We start from the raw sequence: 25,169 nt of genomic DNA, 5'->3' as shown, positions 1-25,169 counted from the left end.
TAAAGATCATGGTATAGAGTTCAATGCGATAACGAAAGTTCAACCCCTCGATTTCCCCCCATGGTCCTACAATATTGATATAAACCTGGAATTAACAATATTCAAAAAAGAGCTCACCCCACCTATGGTCTACAAGAACCACTTAAATGAAATACTCCAGGAACACAAAAATTCTAATTGTTACTACACCAATGCCTCTAAATCAGAAAAAGGTGTTGGAATCGCAATTATAAACCAAGTCTTCTCTATCAAACACAAACTCCCTGAAAGCTGCTCTATATACACGGCAGAAGCCATAGCAATACTCAAAACAGTAGAACACATATTACTTAACCACGGCCATGAAAACCCCCATAAAAGCAACCTAATCCTGTCAGACTCACTCTCCTCACTCATGAGCCTCAAAAACCCCTTCAACACTTCAGATATAGCAAAACTTACACAGCAAAAAATTAGCCAAGCATATAAATCAGGAATCAAAATTTCACTAGTATGGATCCCGGGGCACAGCGACATAGATGGCAACGAAAAGGCAGATCAAGAAGTTAAGAAAGCAGCAGAATACACAAATACCCCCATATTAAATATTACTTCATTCGCAGACATAAAAAACCAAATTAAAGAGCTGACTAAAATCAAATGGCAAACACACTAGCTCGAACAAAACAACAGGTTGAGAAAAATTAAAAACTCCATATTATTCAGTTGGCCCAACTTCCTCAAGAAAAGAAGAGAAAGAGTAATTATGAACATACTTCGTATCGGGCATACTCGATTAACCCACGGTTACCTCATGTCTAAGGACGAAAAACCTGTCTGCACAACCTGTGGTGCCAAACTAACAGTCCACCACACCCTCACTGAATGCCGACAATACACAGAGGAACTCCATCAACTGAACATCCCAACCTTCTTAGACGCAGCCCTCGGACCAAATGCAGACACCACATTCCAAATCTTGACTTTATTAAGAAAATACGAATTGTACAATTTAATTTAAAAATATTATATTTAAGATACAAAGAAAAAATGTAATTAACGTAATGTTTATGACTAATGGCCGTTGTTTCCGATGTCTTTTTTGGTGAATAAAAAAAAAATAATAATAATAATAATAATATTGGTTTGATTGTCATTTAATAATTAATATCAAAAAAAAAAATACGCGTTATACCGTGATAACAATATTATAATAATTATAGAAAATATATTAATCTAATATTATAATATATCACGCCATGCAGCAGACCTATACTATTTAAATAGCCAACTGTATGTTGTTCAAAATCTAAAACATAAGTACTCAAATTGGTACATTATTGTTGTATAGGTAAAGCCCGACCCGAATTATCCCTGATAGCAAATAATTGACTAAAAATATTATTATAATATCATCATTACAAAAATGTCTATCAGGGATAATTTCGTGTTTTAGTACATTGTGGACTGCGGAGTGACAACAATTAACATGATATAATATGCATCAATACATAACGACATAGTTAGTAGTTCTATTAACAGTAAAAACTGAATATATTGAAAAGGTTAATAATAGTATTATATAATAATACATACAATTATAATTATTAAATATTGAAGGAGTAGAGAGTAATCAATTAGCAGTCATGTAAAGAATACTTTTAAAAAGTACTTGAGTAAATACTCAAATACATTTTTTTTTAAGTATATAAGATACCACTCAAATACTTTAATTGTATAGTATTTCAAATACTACTTAAATACTTTGAAAAAGTATTAGAAATACTTTTCAAATACTTTTGGTTTTTAAAGTGGGTTTCTAACTATCGTAATATCAACACATAGGTAGTAGGTTATCTGATAGTTATCTAATAGTATAAAGGGAATACTGTTATTCAATAACAATTTTTAGAAATCTGGTTTTCACAAAACTTCGGGCTTCGGCTAACACAGAAATACAGAATATTAAATAAAACTATTACTCTATTATTGTAGTTGACAATAATATTTTTCCAACCAATTATTTCGAATAAAAATAAAATGTTCCAAATAAAAAACCAAAGTAGGTATTCAATACCAAAAAGTATTTAAAAGACCATTCAAAATACTTCATGCTGAAATTATTTAAAAAGTTATTCAATAATTAAAAAAGTATTTGAATACTTTTACTCAAATACTTTTACTTAAATACTTAACAGGACCGTCAATTAGTTCCAACTTACAAAATATATTAAATTTAATACAATAGATAAGTATAAAACAGTCGTCACTCGATAAAACTTCAAAATTCAGGGGACCAATTTAATAAAAATTTTATTTATAGAGGTTAGAATCATTAAAATTGTAAAACTCTCGACAAACTTTTCGAAGTATCGAGGATGCCGAAATACATGTATTCTTTCCTAATTATAAAGGTTTTTTCAGGGGAACAAACATTTAGTTCGATTTATAGAGTTTTTCGAATTATCGGTTGACGACTGCTGGGCCGCTGATAGGGCGGTGTGACACCCCACCAAACTAGGTAATTAGATTTCTGAGTCAGCAATTTAACGCTTGCATTCCCAAGTCGGCAAACACATAAGTTTTTTCACCTAATTATTTTATTTCATTAATATTAATTTCCAACTGGCCGTATGGGTTGATATGTGATCATCGTAATATTACTAAATATATCATATGAACATGTGCAATAATTATGTAAACAAAAAATCATAACAATATAAATTAGTATTCGGGTATCTACAGAGAATTTTATTAGACTATGTTTTGGCCACGTTTGGTCGGCAATACGCGCGTCGGGCCCTCGGGTGATTTATGTTACCATGACGAACGTGACAACGTGACTGTTGCAGTGTTGCATAGATAATATTGTAAGACTTATGGACGATCGACCACGATTGTGTAGTATCACTATTTTTTATGAAAAACGTGATGTATAAAATGAAAATTTTAACTGAAAGTTTTGAAGCAGAAGATCTCAACATAATTGATGCTCTAATGCTATTAAATTGTTCTACTAACATTTTCACTGATATTAACAATGATTCGAGAGGCATGGGTAATTTGATTGATAGTTCTATTAATTATGTACATCAATTAAACATTAATTCTGAATTTGATTTCAACAAAATACCACACAGTTCACACGCAATATTTGATTAAAAAATTTCCACAGATTGGAATTTAAAAAAGTTTTAGATACTCTGACAACATTACCTTCCGAACACTTAAAAAAAATGCATTGCAACTTTTAAACCATTATTTAATCTTTTAAAAGTGCCTATGAGTAATAAACATACAGCAGAATACTTTGAAAAGATAATAAATATATTCCCTCCAGGATGTTCTGTATCCAATGTTAAGGATTTTTATGCAGTTTATTCTGAATATCTTGTGCTGGCTCGCCGTTGCAAGGACGCTAAAAATATTCTGGATATCTTAAATGTATCAGAAAGGTATAAAAATATTTTGTCGAATATGAACAAGATATTAAGATTAATGTTAACAGCCCCTGTAAGTACAGCCTCCAATGAACGAGCGTTCAGTTAATTAAAACTAATTAAAAATTTTTACGATCTACCATGAATACTGACCGTCTTCAAAATGTAATGTTACTTAATACTAACAGGGATATTTTAGATACAATTGATACCAGGGTGCTCGTAAAGAAGTGGTCCCATTTGAAAAATCGTAATATAGAAAGATAAGAAACTAATCAAACATTTAAAATGTTATTATAAAAAGCCCAGTACTTCGTTATGTAATCGAAAAAACTAGGAAATACATACGAAAAAAAGGTAGGTAAGTGGATGTCGCTCTGCTGTACAGTAGATTACAAGTGGGTCACTGTATAATGGATGGTATTAAATTTAAATTCAATGATATAATATCATTGTATAAGAAAAACGATTCTGAGCGGAGACGGTATGTCAGTCTAGGTATAAGATATATTATATACTTATCTATGGTATTAAAAAAATAAATCGACCTATAATACGTACCTACCTATAATAAATTCCAAATAAATCATATCACAATATCTATTATAGGTACTTATAACGCGTTATATATCAACAACAAACATGAAACAATAATACCATCATAGATATATAATACTATACTTTAGAAGTTACAAGTATACCCACGAATAATATTATACAATCACAAAAAAATTACTAAAATAGTTATTCTAGGTTTTTAATATGTAATTTCGTCCAAATTTGAACGTAAAATAAATATAAAAATAAACTGTGTAAATGTATTTTTTAGATTTTTTGGTAACAGAATTAATTACATACGTGGAATCTTGTTTTAAATTTTCAATTCTTAGATACAAAATTTGAACATTTTATAACTTTTTAACTACAAAATAATTATTCAAATTAAAATTTGATCAATTTTGTCAAAATTCGATCTTTAAATGCTTATAAAAAAAATTGTGTGGATGTATTTTTAATATTTTTCAACTGCTATTGTAACAATATATTATGAGCCTTGTATTACATTTCTACACTTTTTGGCCCAACAGATAAAACTTTATTGATATTTATAGAAAAAAAAACTAAAAAAATTGAAAACTGACCATGTCCGTTAACAGCTCAAAAAGAGTCAAATTATTTTTAAAATTTTATCGTATATAGAAAATTTTAATATAAACTTCGGTAAAATATTCAAATATCTACAGTCATTCGTTTTTTAATTAGAATAAAATAAGAAAATCGTCAAATGAGAAATCGAGTGAATATCAAATGTTGTAAAAATATGAATTTCAAACGATCATAAAAATGTAATTTGACTTCCTTGCATACATTTTTTTTTTGATAAAGGTAGACAATATTATGAGAAATCTTGTATTACATTTTCAAATCTTAAATTTAAAAAGAAATATTTTCATGAATTTCTAACTCAAAATAATTTGCTAATTTTCGTGATTTTTACATATTTTGTCAATTTTTGAACTTTAAATGCTATTAAAAAAAAAACTGTGACTAAGGAAATTTAATATTTTTCAAATGTCATTGTAACAATATAGTAGGAGCCTTGTATTAAATTTTCAAGTATTTTTACTCAACAAATAAAGTTTTATTGACATTCATAGAAAAAAAAAATAATTAAATTGAAAACTGAAAATGTCCCTAAACAGTTCAAAACAAATCAAAATATTTTGAAAATTTTATTATGTATAGAAAATGGAAATATAAACAACCAGTGAATTTTTATAGTAAATTATTTTTACCCTTCCGGTTATAATGTTTTTTTAAGGGGGGTAAAAATATCCTAGCATATAATTAACGATCCGTTTGTAGTTCAATAATAGTTTGTCATAGTAACTTGTAATTTGCATCAAATAGACATTTGCTATTTATTATACAATTTGCAAAATATTTGGCTCATTTTAAACTATTTAGAAATAGTTTAAATACCTACTATTTTTTTTTCAAGGATTTTTTCGCATAGTTGTTTATAAGTATCTATATGTTTATACTCAGTTAAAAAGTATGACAATTTAATACAAGATTTCACACAACTACAACACGTACTCGTTAAATTAATTTAAAAATATACAAAACATATGTTCCTACACATTAATTTTTTTTTGCCAACGATTGAAGTTGTAGTTTTGACCAAATTTTAGATTTACCTATAGAAATAAATTATTAATACACCTCATATTTAGCAAATTAATATTATTTGTTTTAGTGTTTTAGGAAAATCGTTAATATTTTTATAATTTGTATCCTATGCAGGTAATATAGGCTGCGCATCTTATATCAAGATTTTGACTTCATATGCAATTACCTATACAAATTTTTAATTTTTTATGCTTGTCGCGTATATACTTATGTATTGCTTCTAAATTTCAGTTGGTAACGCCCTCAAACCAGATTACTTATACAATTTTTGTAAAAATAGTAATTAACGATGTATTGCGGTAGTGGGTAATTCCGTTAATATACATAACGCAAATGGAATTATGCGGTATAGTATGCCTATATAGGATTTGACGCAACGCGCCAACAGGACATCGATAACAATAATATTAATATCAATCGAATTTCTTTTATTCATTCGTTAATTAGACTTGTTGTGCATATTAATATTTACATCATACATTTTACACGTTTACATAATATGTTATGTATATTTTTAAATTACCTTAACGAGTACGTGTTGTACTTGTATGGAATCTTGTATTAAATTGTGATACTTTTTGACTGAGCATAAAAAAATAGATACTTAAATATACGACTATGCAAAAAAAGCTAAAAAAAAAGTAGTATTTAAAATACTTCTAAATAGCTTAAAATGGCTAAATATTTTGCAAATTGTACAATAAAAATCAAATGTATATTTGATGCAAATTACAAGTTACTATGGCAAACTATTTTAGAACTAATCGTTGATAATATCCTAGTATATTTTTACCCCCCTGTCGAACAATTTTTCCGGGGGGGTAATTTTATCCTAGTATATTTTTACCCCCTGTCGATCAATTTTACCGGGGGGGGGGGGGGTAAATATATCCTAATATATTTTTACCCCCTATATTTGTTTTTCACTTCAACGATATTCCCTAGTATCTATTAATTTTTGATTCATTTAAAAATATAATGTAAATATATTCAAAACAATAGGTAGTCTTAATTCAGTAAAAAACAGCAAAGGTCACACACCATAAATCCTACAACACTATAGTAGTTATTACCATTTATTTTTTTTTTTGTACTCAAGTTGGAAATATTAATTATGAGTGTTAGATCAGTATTAAATAATTTTAACAAAGGTTTTTTGATTTGTGGTGTTGGCAGTATAAATTACTACCACAGTAAATACAAGACGTCGGTGTTGCTTTATGTCTTGCTATGTATATTAATTTTTGTTGGTCTGTATAACGTCTACCGTGCCAACCGATGGGTAATAACTATATTTTAATGTATTTTAATAGTTTCGTATGGTGATACGTAAATGATAGGCCCATTGAAAAACATCCATAATTTAAAATTTAGTTTAGTCAACAGATACCTATGTATTCCATACAACGTTCATTCAAATTGCACAATAGTAATGTTACAATATAATCATGACCTATAAACTCTTATGATAATATTATTATACTCTTTATCAATTCTTAAAGTATCATAGCTAAATTCCAACAAACTTGTTAAATATAGCATTTTATCTTCTGGAAGAACAAACAAATAAAAGAATAGTTTAATGATTTGATATAAATACCAACCTATATAATATTATGTAAAAATTTTATTTTTGATATGTATTTATCACATTTTATTATAGGTCATGCATGTTGATCCCGAAATGTCTGAAGTAACGTCTTTAATACTCATCATCTGTAATGAATTATCTTTTATTGGAAAATTCATCAGTCAAATTTGGTGCATATTTTTCGATAATCTACTGTCCATGGTATTGACTGAACTCGAAACAATTCATGAAAAATTGATACGCCAGAATGTGAGCCAGCTGATGAAAATAAAAAATATGAATTGGATTTCTATAGTTATGATTATTGTAAATGTTATGGTAGTTATTTTAATTACAACAGTATTTGCAATAATGCATTAACATTTATTTGGAATAAAGTATATAGTAATTATTCTTATACAAAGATATTTTATTCGTTCATAAATAATCAGTCTTATAAAAGATACCTACTCTTATTTTGTATTTGGAATACGTATTCGAATACATTTATAACAAATATATTCTGAATACGTATACGAATACAAGAAAAGATATTCGTATGCTTATAGAAGATATATTTTCCCCGTTAATATTTTTCAAGTTTTGGAATGGTGAATCAATTGTATTTCATTCAAGTAGAAAAACTATTTCTTATACCTAAAAATAGTGTTTCCGATTTTTATTCGAAAAATTTGTTTTTGTCACAATTATAATCTATTTTAAAGTTTCGAAAAATATTATCTTTTAATAAATAAAAATATTCAGAATATTATGTATTTTTTTCAAAAAGTTTTTAAAATAGTATTCGAATAAAAAAAAGTAAAATGTTTTTTCTAAAACAGATTATAATATTCTTGTATGATAATATATCAATTTAAACAAATTAAGAAGTAAATATTTACCAAAATTAAATGATATGTCTTGACTCTTGACATGACGTAGTCACATAGCTACCATAAGTACGAATATTATTGTACAGAGCGAACTGCAGAGTCCACGGCAAGTCATGTGATCCTAACCTAATACAAGAACGAAGTATCAAACGATAATAGGCACCTGCCTGCATTATATTATAATAACACGCACACATTGAAGACGTTGTTGTTGACTCGTATACCGATTATAAATATTAGCTAATTTAATAATATTTATAATCAATGAATGCAGAATGGATCTAGCCGTAGCATATACGAGTACCTTATAATATTAGACAAGAACTGAGTATATAGCGACAACATTACGAGCGGTGCAACAACATCTCGCAGTGATGACAAAATACAATAATCTATACACCAATATAGTAGATTTATATTATTATACTACCCTGCTACACCGCAATACCATTATATTGAGTATTCGAATAATCAAAAAGCGCCTCCCATGTTGTTACGCTTTCCATACACGAATTGTTTGTCTATATTAGTTTAAAGTCCATGAGCATGCAAAGTATAATAATAAATTATGAAGAGGACGTCGCACCCGCATGTGTTGTCTCCGCCTTACACAAATTATAATAGTACTCAATGACCACTAGAATAAAAATGTTAGGAAACGGGTGTGACACTCTGACCGGCCCCAGTGGCGTATTGATCGCTGTTTGATTGATGCAATTGCGCCAGCCCTAAAAATCTATGGTTGAGGGTGGGTACCCCCGGCTAGGTCCTGAATCCTAAATACCTACAATGTATCTACCGGCCACCTTAGATCTAAGGTTGCCTACCTACTAGTACCTAGGTACTGATAGCCAATAGGCTAACATATTAACATAACATAGTGTAATAGTGCTAGTGCAAGTCAGTATAGTCACAGACTCACAGATCGGAGAACCATTGGAGAAGAGAGACTAGAGTCACTTATGTTACTCTCGTGTGAAAAGAATATTAGTATCGATATGGAGGAAACAATTGATAGATTAGGAAGTTCGTCCAAAGTGCTATAAGAAGCCCTTCTATTTAAATAAATATTATAATATGTTTTGTTATTTTATTATTAAAGCTGATAACACAAAAGGAATATATATTTTTTTTTTTTTTTCTATAATAATAACTGTTTGTCATATTTTTTGTTTAATTCTTAATAGATGAAGCCAAGTGGTTAGACTATGTTGTCAAGTTGGGTGTTATTTGATAAACTATTATTCCTGAAGAATATAGGATTGACTTTTACTAAGGAGTGAGGTTAAATAGTAACTAAGTAGGTAATAATTATAAAGTAATACAATTTATTACAAGCAAGCAGGCGCCTACAACCTACTAATCCATAGGTAGCTTCACTTGTTTAACCACCGGTCTAGTGAGTTCCCCCGTAGCGGTATTCAGTTTTACTACTCGTAGTACACCGTCGTGACCTAGGGGTCACATATACGATATACAATGCGTCCCAATCGCCAAGATAGATATTTATACATACATATTTTCGAATATTACTAAAATAATTTATTCGAGCGTAAGTTACCTACACGTAAATTTATGTTACTATTGCGACATATTAGTTCACATCACAGTATTTAAGATTTACAATTGATTATTATTTTGTTAATAAATGATAAAACATAAAAATAATGTATTGGTATAGTTACTGAGTTAAGTACCCATTTTTTCTCTAAATATAGTTATAATTTTGGGTAAATAATCAAGGCATTGGTTTTTCGCTGATGATTTAAGAGTGAATCCCTGTATACTTAAAAGTATATCAATGCAGAAAAGTTCCCTTAATGCTTATATTATTTTACTTTTGATAACATTATGAAATTAAAATATTTCTTTTTAATAAATAAATATTTATTTATTCAAAATAATATCTTTTGATAATAACTATTAATCGTCATTCAATAATAGACAAACTCCTTGTAAAATCCAAAAACTATTATAAATATATGTTCTTAAGTCTGCTTCAAATACTAATCCAATGCCCATTGCATTTCGCCGCAGAGATGTGGTGTACACTGGAGTACGAATAGTATTCTGAAAATAGAAAAAAAAATATAGTATGATATATGTTCTTTAAAAATAATAGCACCAAATATCTAACTGATATTTGCTCTAACATAGATATTCGTGTTTTTATTAAACACTATAAATAACACTAAAGCTTATTTTATGTAAATTATATTTTATGTATGTTACTAGTAATTTCAGCTTGGTAGCTTCGATGGGTACAATTAAGATAATTGGCAGATTTTCGATCAATATGTTTGTTTTTGAGACAGCTAAACACTGTGCGTCCATATCCCAACGAGCTCCTTCAATAAATATTCCACTTATATAACAACCCTGTAATAAAAAATTATTGTTCAATTAATTTTAATTACATATTATATTGTTAAGTGATAAGTTGTTTAACTTGTCACATTAGTACCATAGTTCTAAAAGTAAATAGTTGGGGTACGTGCTGTTATAGAATAATACAATTTGTTTGCATACATTTGTGGACATTTCAATGGTGCGTTATGACTTATTTATGTAGGTTTCGTAACTATTTTACCGTATTTGGTGAATTTTCTACATCGTCTTTTTCTGTATATTCAGTAACCGTTGTATATAAAGTAGAATGATCTAATGACCATCCATTCGTTCTGCACGCCATCTGTACGATAGCTGTCAAATACGATTCAGGTACGTGAAGGCCAGCTAACCACATAACCAGAGGTTCTCCAATTGTGCTCTGTAATTATAATTAATATCAAGCATTAACTGTTTTAATTTGAATCTAGAGGCAAAATAATATCATACCCACTCTGCATACTGTTCAGTTCTTGAAACAAAATGTTCTATCCACCCACCAAGATTTTTACACGTTTGTGGTGCTAACTTCATCCAAACATTTGGTATTTGACCGTTGTAAAGTGACGAAGACACGCTTTCTAAAATAGGATCCATTCCAATTTCACCCAAAAAAGCCTGTATAGTGTAATTCAAACAAATGCCTAAATATCTTTCAATTACGCATAATTTTATACATGGTTCAACTAACTTTTCGTAGCATTGTTAATGTGACCCTAATTTTTTTTATTAGTATATTGAATATTTCTAATTCTTGGAGCAAGACAACGGTACTGGGTTTAAAATTATTTCCGTACATTTTTTTGACATCTCCAATGACGAATAGGTCAGGTAATTTTTGTAATATATCATCAGCTACAGCATCTATTGAGTCTTCACGGCTCTCTCCAGTGTCAGATGATTCTAAACATAAATACATAATATTATGTACATTATTCTTTATTAGTTTATTACATAATGCTATGTTAAAATAATTGTACGACAAAAATGAATTTATTGACTAACCAGTTTGTGGCTGTAATCTGAGTAGATTATCCCACATATTTTTTGAGGCTTTTGTGAAATATCCTATCTCAGCATTAAAATGAAGACCAAGTACCTCCGGTCCATTAATATTAGGTAGTTCTTCTATTGAGTCTAAAAGTAATATAATTTGTATATAATATAGGCAGTATAAAATTATGTTTTATGAAAACAAACTTAAATAGTCCTCTTTCATTTCAAACATTGGTAAATCATAGGAGATATTTATATCATAGTGAAAATAAAACTTTTGAAATTCATCAAATATAAATTGGCCGAAATATTTTTCCATAAATGTATTTACAATTCTCTGATCATAACTATCAATCACGCGTCCACCATACATCACATTTCCAATTAAATACCTCAATGTATCCCATGGCAATGTTGAATCGACACCATCATTTAAAGTTTTATTTAAATAATTAATCAGAATTTGCACGCAAACGGAAAAGTCTGATTCGCTAAAATCATAAGCAATATTCCAACCAATTTTGTCGTATTTTCTTCTCTCCTGAAATTATCATAATCATTAAAACAAATATGTATATTGCTTAAATATATTTACTTGAACAACTGCGTGGAAAAAAGCAAGAACGTATATTAATGATTTGTATGCTGGATGAGCGCACTCGTCCAAAGTTTCTTGTTTCAATTTAGCATAAGTATTTCTAATATTTAATTTCAGTCCATTGGGCGGCTCAGTAACCACTAAAAATTTAGTCAATTAAATAAATTAAAGTAAATTAATTTATCAATATAAACAATTTACCTTTTAAAGATCTTTGTAATACAGATACTGGAAAAAAGGGGGTAGCTTCAGTAGCTAACCATAGTCTAAAATTTGGATGAATTTTGCTTGTTCTATCCAATATCTTTTCAAGATCGTATAAAAAATTTATCAATAAATGGCAATTTTGGAACATTAACCAGTGACCATCATTCATTGCTAAACTCAACAACTTAATTGCAATCTGAAATATTCAATTTTGGTATTAACTACTGATGGATAATTTATTTTTAGGTATTTACTTGTTCCTGTCCTTGTCCAAGAGATAGAAATTCAAATTCGTTTAATGATATTCCACATCGACCAGCGAGTCTAACCAGGTCGTGGGTTGGATCGGATCCAGGACTTAAAATAAACAATCCAGGATTTTGAGGTTCAGTCTGTGTGTATATCGCATCATAATCAATAGTTGGTGTTGTAATGTACATTTCGTCCATTACTAAAACTATATAATTGCTAATAGCTTGATAGGTGCGATCCACTCGAAAACATCGTAATAACATGAGCATGTAAAAGGGTTCGAGTAATTCAGAAAACGGATAAGGTGGTTTCGATGATTCTGGCATATTTAGATCATACCAGCCTTTCCAGTCTGTATTGTTCTCTATTACATGTTCACTCAAATTAGGGAATATTTCTGAAAAATCTTTGGATAATTTAACAATATCTTTCCAGTTTTGTTGTGACAGCCAACTGATAGGATTTATATATTCTAAGTTTTTTTCTAGTGTGACATTTCCTTTAATGAAAAAATCAAGTTGAGATTTTGTTACATTATTTGTACTTATTTGAAGTTTCACTGCGATTTGAAATGAAAATAAAAGCTTATGCCTTTCAAAAATACCTAAATCCAAAAATTATATTTGTAAAATGGTTATTTGTTTTTGATATGTTTAGTTCAAATACTAACCTGTACATCCGTATCTATACAGGCTCTCAGTAAATGTATTAATAATGTTCATTAGTCTTTTTTTCAACTTTTTGTGAGGCATTGCTTTTTTCAGAGATTTTTTGAACACATTTTGATAACTAGAAAGTGAATTCTGGTACATTGCATTAATTGTACTCATATCTGACAGCACAAAGAACAACAAAGCTCCTCTAGTGGCAGCTGAACGAAATTGATTTCGAAGTACGTCAATTTCTATTGCAGTTGTGGTTGCTAATGATAATTTTTCAATAACTTCGCTTGCTTTTGATTTAGTTTCTTCTAATGTTTCTACCAGATCTATGTTGTCTAATATATTTCCTGTAGACGTGGCCAATTCACGAAGCAGTGAGTCCTCAAGATTTTTCAATAGACTTTTGTTAGAACTGATTTCCATTACCAATTCATCACTTTGTTGTTCTAAATCGGGTCTTTCATTTTTAACTACGTTACCTAATAGTTGATCTTCAAGTCCCTAATTATAAAAAATATTTTAAACACGGTTTATTAAATTAACATAATATTGAAACTACTTTCTGTGTGATCAAGCAATTTATGACAGTTGCTTTTGTGTAAATGGATGGAGAAAAAAATGGATTTGCTATTTTTGTAGTTAGGTACATACGAAATTTTTCATCATAATCTACTTCTTTATCACCCAACATTACAAACTTTCGACCAGAAATACCTAAACAAATAATTTATATATTCACGTGAACATTTGAATAATATAACCGTTATTAACTCTTTATATTTTTTTCTAAGACATTTTCAATTATTGAATCTATATACTCCACATCTTGAAATAGTACAGGTGTTCCATAAATAATAGCATTTTCTACGTATTTTAAATAATCGGAATCGCTAAATGACAATGTTTTTAAACTATTTGGTTCTTCTTTTTGTTTTATCCAATTCAATGCCTATTATTTTTCAATTCAGACTTAAGTTATCAATTTTTTAATGTTTTTTCATAGAACACTGATTAAATTACCTGTTGCTGTGGATCGACACATAATGGAAATCTACTCGCTCTCGTAGTAAGAATACCATTTTGAATTGATAAATCATCAGACGGTAGTCCTTCTGAGTTCCATCTATAAAATAACATAATTTTTTCAAAATAAAATGTGAGATTATTATTTTCAATTGATTACGTAGAAATCATAACTTCATCAGCAAGTTCTATTTCAATTTTAAATGGTTCGGTTATCGGTATTCTATATTGTATTATATTCGTAAGCCAATTATTGAATAACATATCAACACGAAATTCATATGAAAATGGTGCCGTATAAGCTAAGAATGACGAACTCATCAAACAATTCCCAAATATTTTTTTCTTATACTCTTCTAAATCGACTAAATCATTCTTCCATCTAGTATTCTCGGAACTCAAACCTGCAATTAATTTATCAGCTGCAATTAATCTACGTTCCATGAGATCTTTCTCTTCTTGAATAATTGCTCGCTCAGCCATTGCATTTTTATATTTTTCATTTAGTTTGTCTAGTGTAGACATTATTTCATTTAATTCCTTATTCAGATGAATTAACTGTTTGGTTACCTACATGATAAGAAACAAAAATAAAAAATGTGGTTAACAATGAAAAATTAAATGTAAATCATGGGCTCAAATCCAAAAAGTTTTAACGTGATTTTTTCGAAAATCCAATTTTTTTATGCATCTAGATTAAGATATCAATGCTCGATATTCGCAATTTCACAAACAACCAAATAGGCCCATTATTTAAACAGTTATCGAAAACTTTAAAATGATAAATCAACACAGTTTTCAAATTTGTTATTTAGGCAATAGGTACTAATCTCATTAGCTTCTTATAACTATAGCATTAAGGCCAATACGTATTATCTATGTTATACAATGAATCACTGATAACCAAAAAGCAACATCTCGTATACGTATTGTATCAAATTATTATTATTATAATTATTATTATTATTGTATGCTATACAATAATAATGTAATATTAGGTATTAAATTATTACATATATTCATTTATAGGCATAGAACAACTTTGTTTTGATTTGACATTCAACACGAAATAAGATATTATAACAGTTTGCTTTATGTAATGAATTGGTCTATTGAACAATATGATATACTTCGTTTCTGAGCCCACAAAATGACAGGTTCTAAAAAGTTAAATTTATTACGAACTAGTTCATGGTCTTTTTCGAGCTCTTTGAGTTTATCTTGTTTTGGTTTAACTTCTTTAAACACAACACAGTATTGCAGAACAGCTTCAACAAAACCCAGTAATCCATATCCTGCTTTACTGATATCTTTCATGAGGGCAATTTTTTTAGAAGTCTGTTTATAATAATTAAAAAAAGTATGTTACTATAGTTTAAATATAATCTATGTTATATTAGTCATACGGTATGACTCATACCTTAAGTTTTGCTCTGACTAGAGATTGTTGTTTTGAAGTAATATCATCCGCATTTAATCCTTTCAATGTATTTAAAAATCGTGGATCAGACATCATTTGTTTGGACACTTTCCAATTAACTTCTTTATAACCAAGAATTAAGGCTATGCATTCAGTCACTACTTGTACAGGTTCTGGTGGTGTAGCGAATGATCTAATTTCTGTAATATCGTTTTTATTTAAATTGTTTAACGCATCCTTTGCAGAGGCTAATGCTGGTAACGCTTGGCTCAATATTTCTTGAGCTTCGTCTTTCTCGACGGCTATTATTTTACCAGCTTCTTTACTTTCAATTGTCTTTTCAACGACAATTTCTTTTTTTGTATTTGCTATTTTAGAGGCTATTACATAACAAAAAAACGTATAAAACATTATTTAATATTTAATATTTCTAATACATTTGGACAAAGAGCTCACGCAGTGTGGGTGACTTATTATAGTTTTTTTTATAAAATCTGACTACCGCAAGGCTTAGCAATAAATACAGAATGTCATTGAGTCAAAATGTATAGGAGCTCATTATATTTAAGTGCAAAATGATGTTTAATCATATTTTAGTATTAATTGTTTTATTACCTTCTGAAATTTCCTGTAAAATAATTTCACACGCTAATGTTTTCTCAGCTACAACAACTTTTTGTATTTCTAGCTGTTCATTAAGTATTATTAATTGTTCGGTAGCTTCTTCAATTTTTTGTAAACCAACTAATAATCTTTCACACTATACATTAAAATAGTCTTAAAATTGTACCATCTACTTACTAGTACATTATATTATTGAACTCTTATAATTACTTGACGTGCAACAATAGCAGATTTCTCATCAATTAAATTTAAATATACATTTATATAGTCTAGATAATGTTTGGGAGTTACATAATTTTTGCGCTTCAATTTTACCAAAAAATCATTAGTATAGACATTCATTGTTTTATGTGTATAAACTATATGATTAGTGATGATTTGTTTGTAATCTTGGGGTATTGAATGTGCCTTAAAAGTATTAATCGTTTAGTTGCGAAGATTATTTATCTTAAGTTATAAATGTTACCTACATTATTTATGAATGATTCTGAAACAGCATGTAGAGCCTGTTCTGGCCAAGGAAAAATCCAATTAATGTATGTTTTATTTACTAAGCCAGGAAAATTACGACATCTTTCTCTGAGTTCATCTCCAGGTGACATAGAGAGAACTACATGAAGATTGTTTACGCATGTTTTTGTGAAATATGTCCAACCACCATCTCTGTAATCAGTGTCATACTAAATAGCTACAAAGTTTATTTTAGTTTTTATTTATGTATACTAATATTTATTTATTTTCTGTGTTTTTAAAATTGATTTACTTAGTATTTTCATAACCAGCATTACTAGCAGTATTTCTGACTTCATTTGCTATTCCGGTTTTTTCATCTTCTGTATACAATGCTTGTACAGTTCCAACCATTAATATATTATTGATAATTTCCAAAAAACCTTTAAAGATTTATTTTGTGGTTTATTAAAAAAACTAAGGTATATCAAACATAAATTTATATTATATTTCATTAACTTTTTATACATACTTTCTTCGGAAATTTGAGACTGTGTTAAGAAAAACACTAAACGTTTATTTTCAACGCCTAACAACAAAAATAGCCTTTTCAAATCTTCTTTGAATGCTGCTTCATTGTATCCCTTGCTTATAACGATTGAAAATATTTCGCATCCTAAAAAATGTATACAAAAGTTATATATTGTATTACTTAAACAAAAAAATGTTAAGGAACATTTTATCAAAAATTATACCCGCGGTAAAAGCTGCTAGTTTAGTCATCAGTGCTTTACCACTTCCACCAACACCTATGAGCATTATATGCCCTGTATCCATTTTCAAAACTCTGTGAATTCTAGTTAAATTTTCTAATGCCATGTTAAATAATACCATATCGATTTTTTGGTTCTGTTCATTATATTCTTCTAAAATCTAATTTATAATTGTTTTTTTGTTAAAACGATGTTTTTTTTATTGATAATTTTATGTTACCTCAATAAACATTTTCAATATAGCTTCATATGTTTGATAATCTTCATATAGTTTTATTGGGATATCTTCATTTAATGCATTTTTAAAATCCCCAAAAATTAATGGATTTATTAGAATTTCATTCTTTTCGTTCGGGAAAAAAATTCCCAACGTTTCTTCAATTCGCATTGTCATTAATTGTTCATCCTTTTAATGGTCAATGTATTTACTAATACTTAATAAATAAATACTTAAAATTACCTGCTCGCTGTTAAATCTGTCACATATTACACGAGTAAATTCATTTCTCCACACTCTGACAAAACTCAAAACATTATCAAATATTATTGGATTTGTGAAAAGCATTCCGTTAATTATTCTACTTAAATCACGAAGGTTAAATATGTAATGAAACTTATTAGGAGTAGGTGGAAATTCTACTAAAATAATCTGAAAAATAAAAAAAAAAGTATGTTGGTGTTTATTTTAAGACTTAGGTATATTATAATTAACCTTGTATAATCTCAAAGTCATTTCTAAGATAGTTGGAACTATGTTTTGGACATCTTCGTTAAAATTGTGCGTATGACCCGAAAGGATTGAATTGAAGATATGATTTATTGTATCATCTGAGGGAAATACCATACAATAAACTGAAAACATTGAAATAAACCTTGGATCTACTTCATTTCTACCACTTCCGGGTTTACCCATGGCCGCATACAAATCTTAAAAATATTAATAGTATTGTTTATAGAATAAAATGACTTAACTCGATTGGAAAATTAACTCACAAATTTCAATAAGTGATTTCCATATTAATTCTTTACCACGATCATACATTCCTCCTGATTCCAAAAATAATTTTAATAGTGCTATTGGTTGTTGAGTACCATATGTGTCGACTTGAGGCATATTCATATCGTCCACAAAGCAAACAAGTTTTTTACCAATTGGGGGTCCATATATGTTTTTGTTTCGCTTGGCAACATTTGCTTCTAAAATCATTTGTACGTCTAAAGAAGTTGTTCTGGAAGAAAAATTTAAATTTGTTTGCATCTATAAACAAATAAAATGTAATATAAATTAATGTGTGGTAAACATTGATAAAGCAAAAAGTACAAATTGATTAGTGTCTAGCGTTCTTAAGAAGTTTTGCATTGTTGCTGTTTTTGATGTTCCTGTTTCCCCAATTAGAATCACTGGGCGTTTTACGTCAGTCATAAGATTTAGTAACCATGTGACTCGAGTGGAATCAACAGTTGGTACTAGTATTTCGTTAAATTTAATATTGGGATTATGTTCATATTTAGGTACAAGAGTGTTCCATGGTACCCAAATTTGTTGCTCAATATCCAAATAATATTCATACCACGTTTCCTCGTGACAAGGAATGAATTCTGTTTAAATAATAAATATTTATAATAAAGTACTAAATAGTATGATGAAAAAAAGTTTTTACAAAACAATATTTTAATGATTTAATATTTTGATAATTTATAATTTATAATTTTTCACATTTAACATTTTGTATGAAAAAGATATATTTTAAATAAACAAGGTAGTTATGCAAAAGTGTGTCGATGACGATAATTTATTTTAAGGGTGTTGTAAAACAATCAAAAACTTATTTCGTGTAAAATGGTATACAACATTCTGGATAGGTACATATTTGTTTTCCATTGCTTATAAACTATATTTTAACAATGTTATGCCAACCAAAAAGATAGTTTTTCGTATTTTATTTAATGCTAGAGACTATTAGATTTTGTATTATCGAGTGATTTGAAACGCAAAGTGCACATGAATCAGAAATTAAATTACTATATTAATTATAATCATTTTTAAAAATCTACCATAGATAAAAAATAATACATACAAAACCTTTTCTCAACACATGTTCTAAAGCTTGGAAAGCAACATGAAAAATGTGACTTAAGTAAAACAAAAAATTCAAATCATCATAATATATTTTTATAAATTAAGTTCTATATTATATTAAATAAATCTCTTACTAAAAGAAGCTCGTTTTGATGGAGAATCATCCATTTTAATGAATCCAGAAATTTTTTTTACGAACTCATCAAATATTAATCGAGAATTGCCTTCTAGTGGTGCTCCTAATGATGAATAAATAGCTGAAATGAATATTGCTTCCATTTCATCAGTCACTTCAACAGCTTCAGTTAATTCATCTTGTAAATTTTGTGAAGTATCAGGCGATACTTCAGTAATTTGATCACTATCAGGGCTTAAGATAGCATCTAAAATATAGCACATCTGGGTAACCTAAACACGAACATTTTATTACTATAATATTATTATAGCCATAATTTATTTATAAAGGTAAACTATAATAAAAGTTGTATAATTCATACCAAATTTAATTTTGTCTGAGATATAATTAACTTTAACGGACTCAATATTTCAAATCCGTAGTTACCATCAAATATACGATCCAAAATAACAGGTACATATTTATCAAATAGCATATTTAGAGGTTCTCTGTCAACAGATCTTTTATTTGATAAAAATTTAGTCCAGTACGGAGTGTAGCCAAGATTTTTAGGATCTACATACACCATACCGGCTCTGGAAACAGTAGCAGGTGAAGCATACCTTAAGTCTCCTACCTAAAGATAATCAATGTGTAAAATTTCTATTGTAATGATTATGATAAAATTGTGTATTAACTTCAAACAATAACGCGCAATGAGGTAACAGTCGTATACGTTCGCCATTTGCTAATGTCAAAAGTTTATTATCGTCCATAACTGAGTTCATATTTTCTATCCATAAAGCATCTACATCACCGTCAAATAGTATATACCTTCTTTCTGGTTTATCTTCTGGTATAGGTTTGTTGATTTCACGAAATATATTTGAAAGAAGTCCATCAGTCCAATCTCTAGTGACGAGATTAAAAAAACCATAAAGTTCAACAACAGTACAAGCCTGTAATGTTGTTTTGTTTAAAAATTCGTCAATCAAAGATAAATTTCTAAATACTTTAGGATTCAGTGTATACAATGTAGTTGGTAACCCAAGTGAAGTCTGGGCATTAACTAGCGTATTAATAACGACGGTTTTTCCACCTCCAGTAGGACCTACAACCATAGTTGAATGTCTTGTCATCATGGTTTCATATAATTGAGTAACTTTATCCACCTAAGGAAAAAATTAATTTGGAAAATATGTAATAAATACTATGAGTTTGATAAATATTGATCATTTTTTATATAGTTTTTAAATTTTACAATATAAATAGATTTATAACCTGATTTTCTAACGGTAAATAATATTTTTTTCGTAATTCTTCCTCGATCGCATTATTAAACTCAGGATACGTAACTCGATGACATTTCAGTCCAGGAAATAAATCCGCTATAAGTCCCAAAAATAGTGGTACATCATCATATACAAATTTAGGTAAGTTCATATCTCTAAAAATAAAATAAAAACTTCATTCAGAATATTATTGGACTCAATATAAATATGATAATTTGAATACCTATAAATTTATAATACTATAATCATACTAATATTAATTAAAACTGATAATTTTAAATAATAAATTATAATAAATTTACAAACCTCAACGCTCTCATTAGTACTACATTTTCATCGAGATTTGGCGCATTTCGTTTTAACTCACCGGCAATAACGAGCACAGATTTCAATGCTCTCAACCCAAAGTCATAATGTGATTGTTTTGATAATTGTTCACGGGCTAAGCTATATAAAACTGCCATTTTTTTTGCTAATACTTTAGCATTTAAAAATCCTTCCGAAAATAGCATAATTAAGCAAATTAGTTCTAAATCAGGAAGTACACATACGACTGGTCTAAATAATGTCTTCAGGCTTTCTGGTAATTCAGTACGACCTGCATAACCAGGATTCATCGTAATAAATATTCCAACCTTATTATCCAGGATGGTATCTCTACCCCTAAACTAAATGGCATGAATAAATGTTACAATAAAAAAACTGTATTAACTATTATTAGTTGTTATTTCTTACCAAGAACATTTTTTTTTTTTCAACTAATGCATTCCTAATTGTACCTAATTGCGTTGATATTACGGACAGAACCGATATATCGATTCGGTTAAATTCGTCAAAGCAACCCCAAGCTCCACATTGACATAAACCATCCAATATCATACCAAATGCTTGAAAGTCCATCCCCTCTCCGCAATTTGTAACCATGCACAATATTCCTAAAGCCTTCGCTAAGTCCTTAACTGTTTCAGTTTTCCCAGTACCAGCTGGTCCTAAAAAAAAAATTGTAAACTTATAATTGAACAATTAAAAGTGTTGCATTAAGTTTTGTTTTCATTTACCAGCAGGAGCACAACCTAATTGCATTGAAAGTGCTTGAGTTATTGTCAAATAAATTCTATCTGTTAACGGTGTTATAACCAAACGTCCATTTAATCCCATATAGTCGTATCCGTATGAAAATGTCCCTGAACACTGATCGATGATTAAATTATCAACATTCTTTTTCCAGTAAAATCTTAACTGACTCTCCCATTCAAATTCTTGACTTTTTATAATGCCATCTCGAACTAAATTTTCAATTACATCTCTCGCGTGAACATCAACAATTAAAACTGTGTTAAATTTTTTTCGGTCATTTGATATTAATTCCCCCCTCACTTGCATTATCAACTCATCCATCTGTTGATTCAATTTTTCTAAATAATTTTTCATTGCATTTATCTTTCCCTAGAATAATTAAACAATTATTTTAAAAATAACAACATATTTTATTGAATACTTTTTTTATTTCCCAAAAAACATTTTCAACTTCGGCTGTCCACCATACGCTGTTGGCAGCCAAACACATTTGTCCTTGATAGTTCAACATCCATTCACATCTAGACCCTGTCGTATTTCCGTATTCAAATATTGATTTTTTTATTAAATACTTATTAGATCTCCACATTTCTATTAATACACTTAACATCCATATTTCAACTGATCCATCGACCATCACTTGACTTTTAAATTCCATTATTTCCTTTTCACACGAAACCATACCACTTACTAAAGTATTCTCACGAGAATCATTTACAAAAATTAAGCTTCCCACATTATCCCACATCTTTACAATGTGTTCTTGTACACAATTTGGATTAGTATTACCCAAAACTAATAACAGCTCATTATCAGATAAAAAATAGAACCTTGGAAAAGAGATTCGTTTCGTTTCTAAATATTTATTCAGCATTTTTTGGCATGTTTCAAGTCCTTCAAATAAACCAGTTAGTTCTACAAATAGTTCCGGCATTTTACTTAATATAATTATTTTTCGATTTTTTAATGCGTTTTTCATAATATCTTTAAATTTTTGATTTAGGCCATCAAATTTCAAAGCTTCATTGGGCAGCTGTACTCGAAATTTATCATCAAGAAATATCTCTTCTAAATACATCCATTTTGATTGCACTAAATTCCATATGATGAGGGTATTGATAATAAATGTTAGGTCTTTATCCCATTTATCTACTACTGATCGAAATGGACCAATAAACCTACATATTTAAGATATATGATTATAATACGATTGATAAAAACCAATTTTATTTAATAATATTTCAAGTACTGGGAACCAGCCATGCTTTGAAGAGTCATTATATTATCTTCAAGTAATTGAAAAACTTCTGATAAATCTCCCAAAATTATTCCTCGAAATGTATCATTTTTTATATATTCGATAATAGTCAAATCCTTAATTTTCCAATTCTGTTGATACAAACATTTTATATTTAAGTAATTAATTAAATTAAATACTTTATTAGTTACATAGACATAACAATTCGACTTAGCAATAATACAAATTAAATTATAGGTACCATTCAAAATAAAATTACATAACCTATTTATATGTATATATTTATAGGAACTTAATAACAAAATATTTAATTAGTTTAATATACAATGATAAAACCAAAAAAATATTTATGTTTTGTTTTTATTTAATAATATTCAATAGATTTTGATAATTGTATTCATTTTTGCATTTAAAACATTTTATGGCACTGAATTATTATATATTTAATTTAGGTGCTGATAATAATATAAAATAAATAGATACTTCTTCAACGTCATTGATACTCCGTTCAATGCTCAGTTCTTTTACTGAATTTGCAACAATTTCCATACACGTGTCTTTATAACGAGCTAAATCCATATTAAAAATATTTTCTAACGTTAATACTTCAGGGTTCATATCAAAAAATTGACCTTTAAAATTAATACAATTAATCATATTAATAGTTTTAATTGACATTAATATCAACATTTTATTGTTAGGTACCAGTTTGTTCCATTAGCTTTTTCCAATGCATTTCTTTCATTGCATCATTCTTTAGCTCAATAAATAGTGGAATGGAGTTTTTAAATTTTTTCATTTGCATATTTAAGACCAACGCAATGGGCACTGAACGACATGCTTTAGGAATTTGTTTAAACTCTTTAATAAAACTGTCCATGCCTTCTAACAATAACTGTGGTTCTAACTCTGACCACAGTGTTTTAGCCCAATCATCTCTTGCGCTTTTTTGACGTAAATATAAATCGTAAATTGAGCGCAAGCAATGGTACTCTTTGTATGCATCGTCGAGAAGCGTGTAAGATTCTTGTGGCATTTCAAACAATGCCGATGTGTTTTTCATTACATCTTTATCAGCCAGTAATACATTGAATTTTACACCGTATTCCTAATATATTAGGATATATGATGTATATAATATAACGTTTAAAATATAAATTAGTGTTGAATGGTAAAACTTGTTTTACAGGAAGGAAAACAAATGCAAAGTTCGGTTTCGTTCATTAAGTGAAGTTAATATAAGAAAAGTAAGTTAAGGTAAGTTAAAAGTTAACTAATAAAATTTCTATAATTTCTAAGTTCAAAATTAAACGGTAAAATAATTAACTAAGTAAAAATTAACTTAATTAAAAACAACGTTTTTAATTTCTAATCGATAAGAAAAATAGTAAATACAATATACCTAGGTTATGAATTTAAATATTTTTTTAAGTTCAAGTTTCGTGTTCATGTAAGAGGGAACAGAGAGTTTCTTAGCTTATTATCACCCACCATAATACTTGGTATATTTACAAGCTTAGGTATAAACGAGTTAAAAAGTTAAAAGTTAAGTTAATTTTGACTGAACTTTTTGAAATTTAATTTTTAACTTAACTGAATTTTATTAATATAATATAATATAATATTATTTATTTATTATAAATAACGAGTTAATAAGTTAATAAGTTACAATAATTTATAAATAATCAAATAATAAATATAATACATTATTGATGATACATGTTGCGTAAACATTTACTTTTTATTATTTTAAACCATATTACTGGCTATTTATAAATTAAATACATATATATATAAATGAATAACTTAACTTACGTCATTAAAGGAGCACACAACACAAAAAAAAAATTATTTAAATTATTTTTAAATGTTAAATTAT

The 25,169-nt window shown here is 28.4% G+C and overlaps 1 protein-coding gene across 1 annotated transcript in view; it reads right to left on the bottom strand.

Annotated features, from left to right (window-relative positions):
- Positions 1–9,972: 9,972 nt before the first annotated feature.
- Positions 9,973–25,169, bottom strand: part of LOC100161972 (dynein heavy chain 10, axonemal) — an 18,476-nt gene continuing 3,279 nt past the window's right edge. Inside the window, 39 exon segments of the mRNA XM_029485288.1 lie at positions 9,973–10,145; positions 10,308–10,454; positions 10,666–10,845; positions 10,914–11,081; positions 11,155–11,366; positions 11,469–11,600; positions 11,664–12,000; positions 12,055–12,197; positions 12,259–12,460; positions 12,519–13,120; positions 13,187–13,679; positions 13,738–13,892; positions 13,950–14,127; positions 14,199–14,301; positions 14,362–14,771; positions 15,387–15,539; positions 15,622–16,007; positions 16,237–16,381; positions 16,456–16,653; positions 16,716–16,908; positions 17,009–17,138; positions 17,228–17,371; positions 17,451–17,628; positions 17,689–18,117; positions 18,181–18,395; positions 18,462–18,726; positions 18,790–19,067; positions 19,683–19,956; positions 20,046–20,300; positions 20,362–20,622; positions 20,677–20,835; positions 20,945–21,110; positions 21,262–21,623; positions 21,691–21,944; positions 22,014–22,401; positions 22,454–23,210; positions 23,282–23,421; positions 23,774–23,922; positions 23,996–24,398. Coding sequence (XP_029341148.1) covers positions 9,999–10,145; positions 10,308–10,454; positions 10,666–10,845; positions 10,914–11,081; positions 11,155–11,366; positions 11,469–11,600; positions 11,664–12,000; positions 12,055–12,197; positions 12,259–12,460; positions 12,519–13,120; positions 13,187–13,679; positions 13,738–13,892; positions 13,950–14,127; positions 14,199–14,301; positions 14,362–14,771; positions 15,387–15,539; positions 15,622–16,007; positions 16,237–16,381; positions 16,456–16,653; positions 16,716–16,908; positions 17,009–17,138; positions 17,228–17,371; positions 17,451–17,628; positions 17,689–18,117; positions 18,181–18,395; positions 18,462–18,726; positions 18,790–19,067; positions 19,683–19,956; positions 20,046–20,300; positions 20,362–20,622; positions 20,677–20,835; positions 20,945–21,110; positions 21,262–21,623; positions 21,691–21,944; positions 22,014–22,401; positions 22,454–23,210; positions 23,282–23,421; positions 23,774–23,922; positions 23,996–24,398 — 9,891 coding nt within the window. The 3' untranslated portion in view covers positions 9,973–9,998.

The sequence above is a fragment of the Acyrthosiphon pisum genome, chromosome X (genome assembly GCF_005508785.2).
Source record: "Acyrthosiphon pisum isolate AL4f chromosome X, pea_aphid_22Mar2018_4r6ur, whole genome shotgun sequence".
In the NCBI taxonomy this organism is placed as follows: Eukaryota; Metazoa; Arthropoda; class Insecta; order Hemiptera; family Aphididae; genus Acyrthosiphon; species Acyrthosiphon pisum.
Note: the sequence above shows the minus strand (reverse complement) of the source record. Positions and strands in the feature narration are given on the sequence as shown.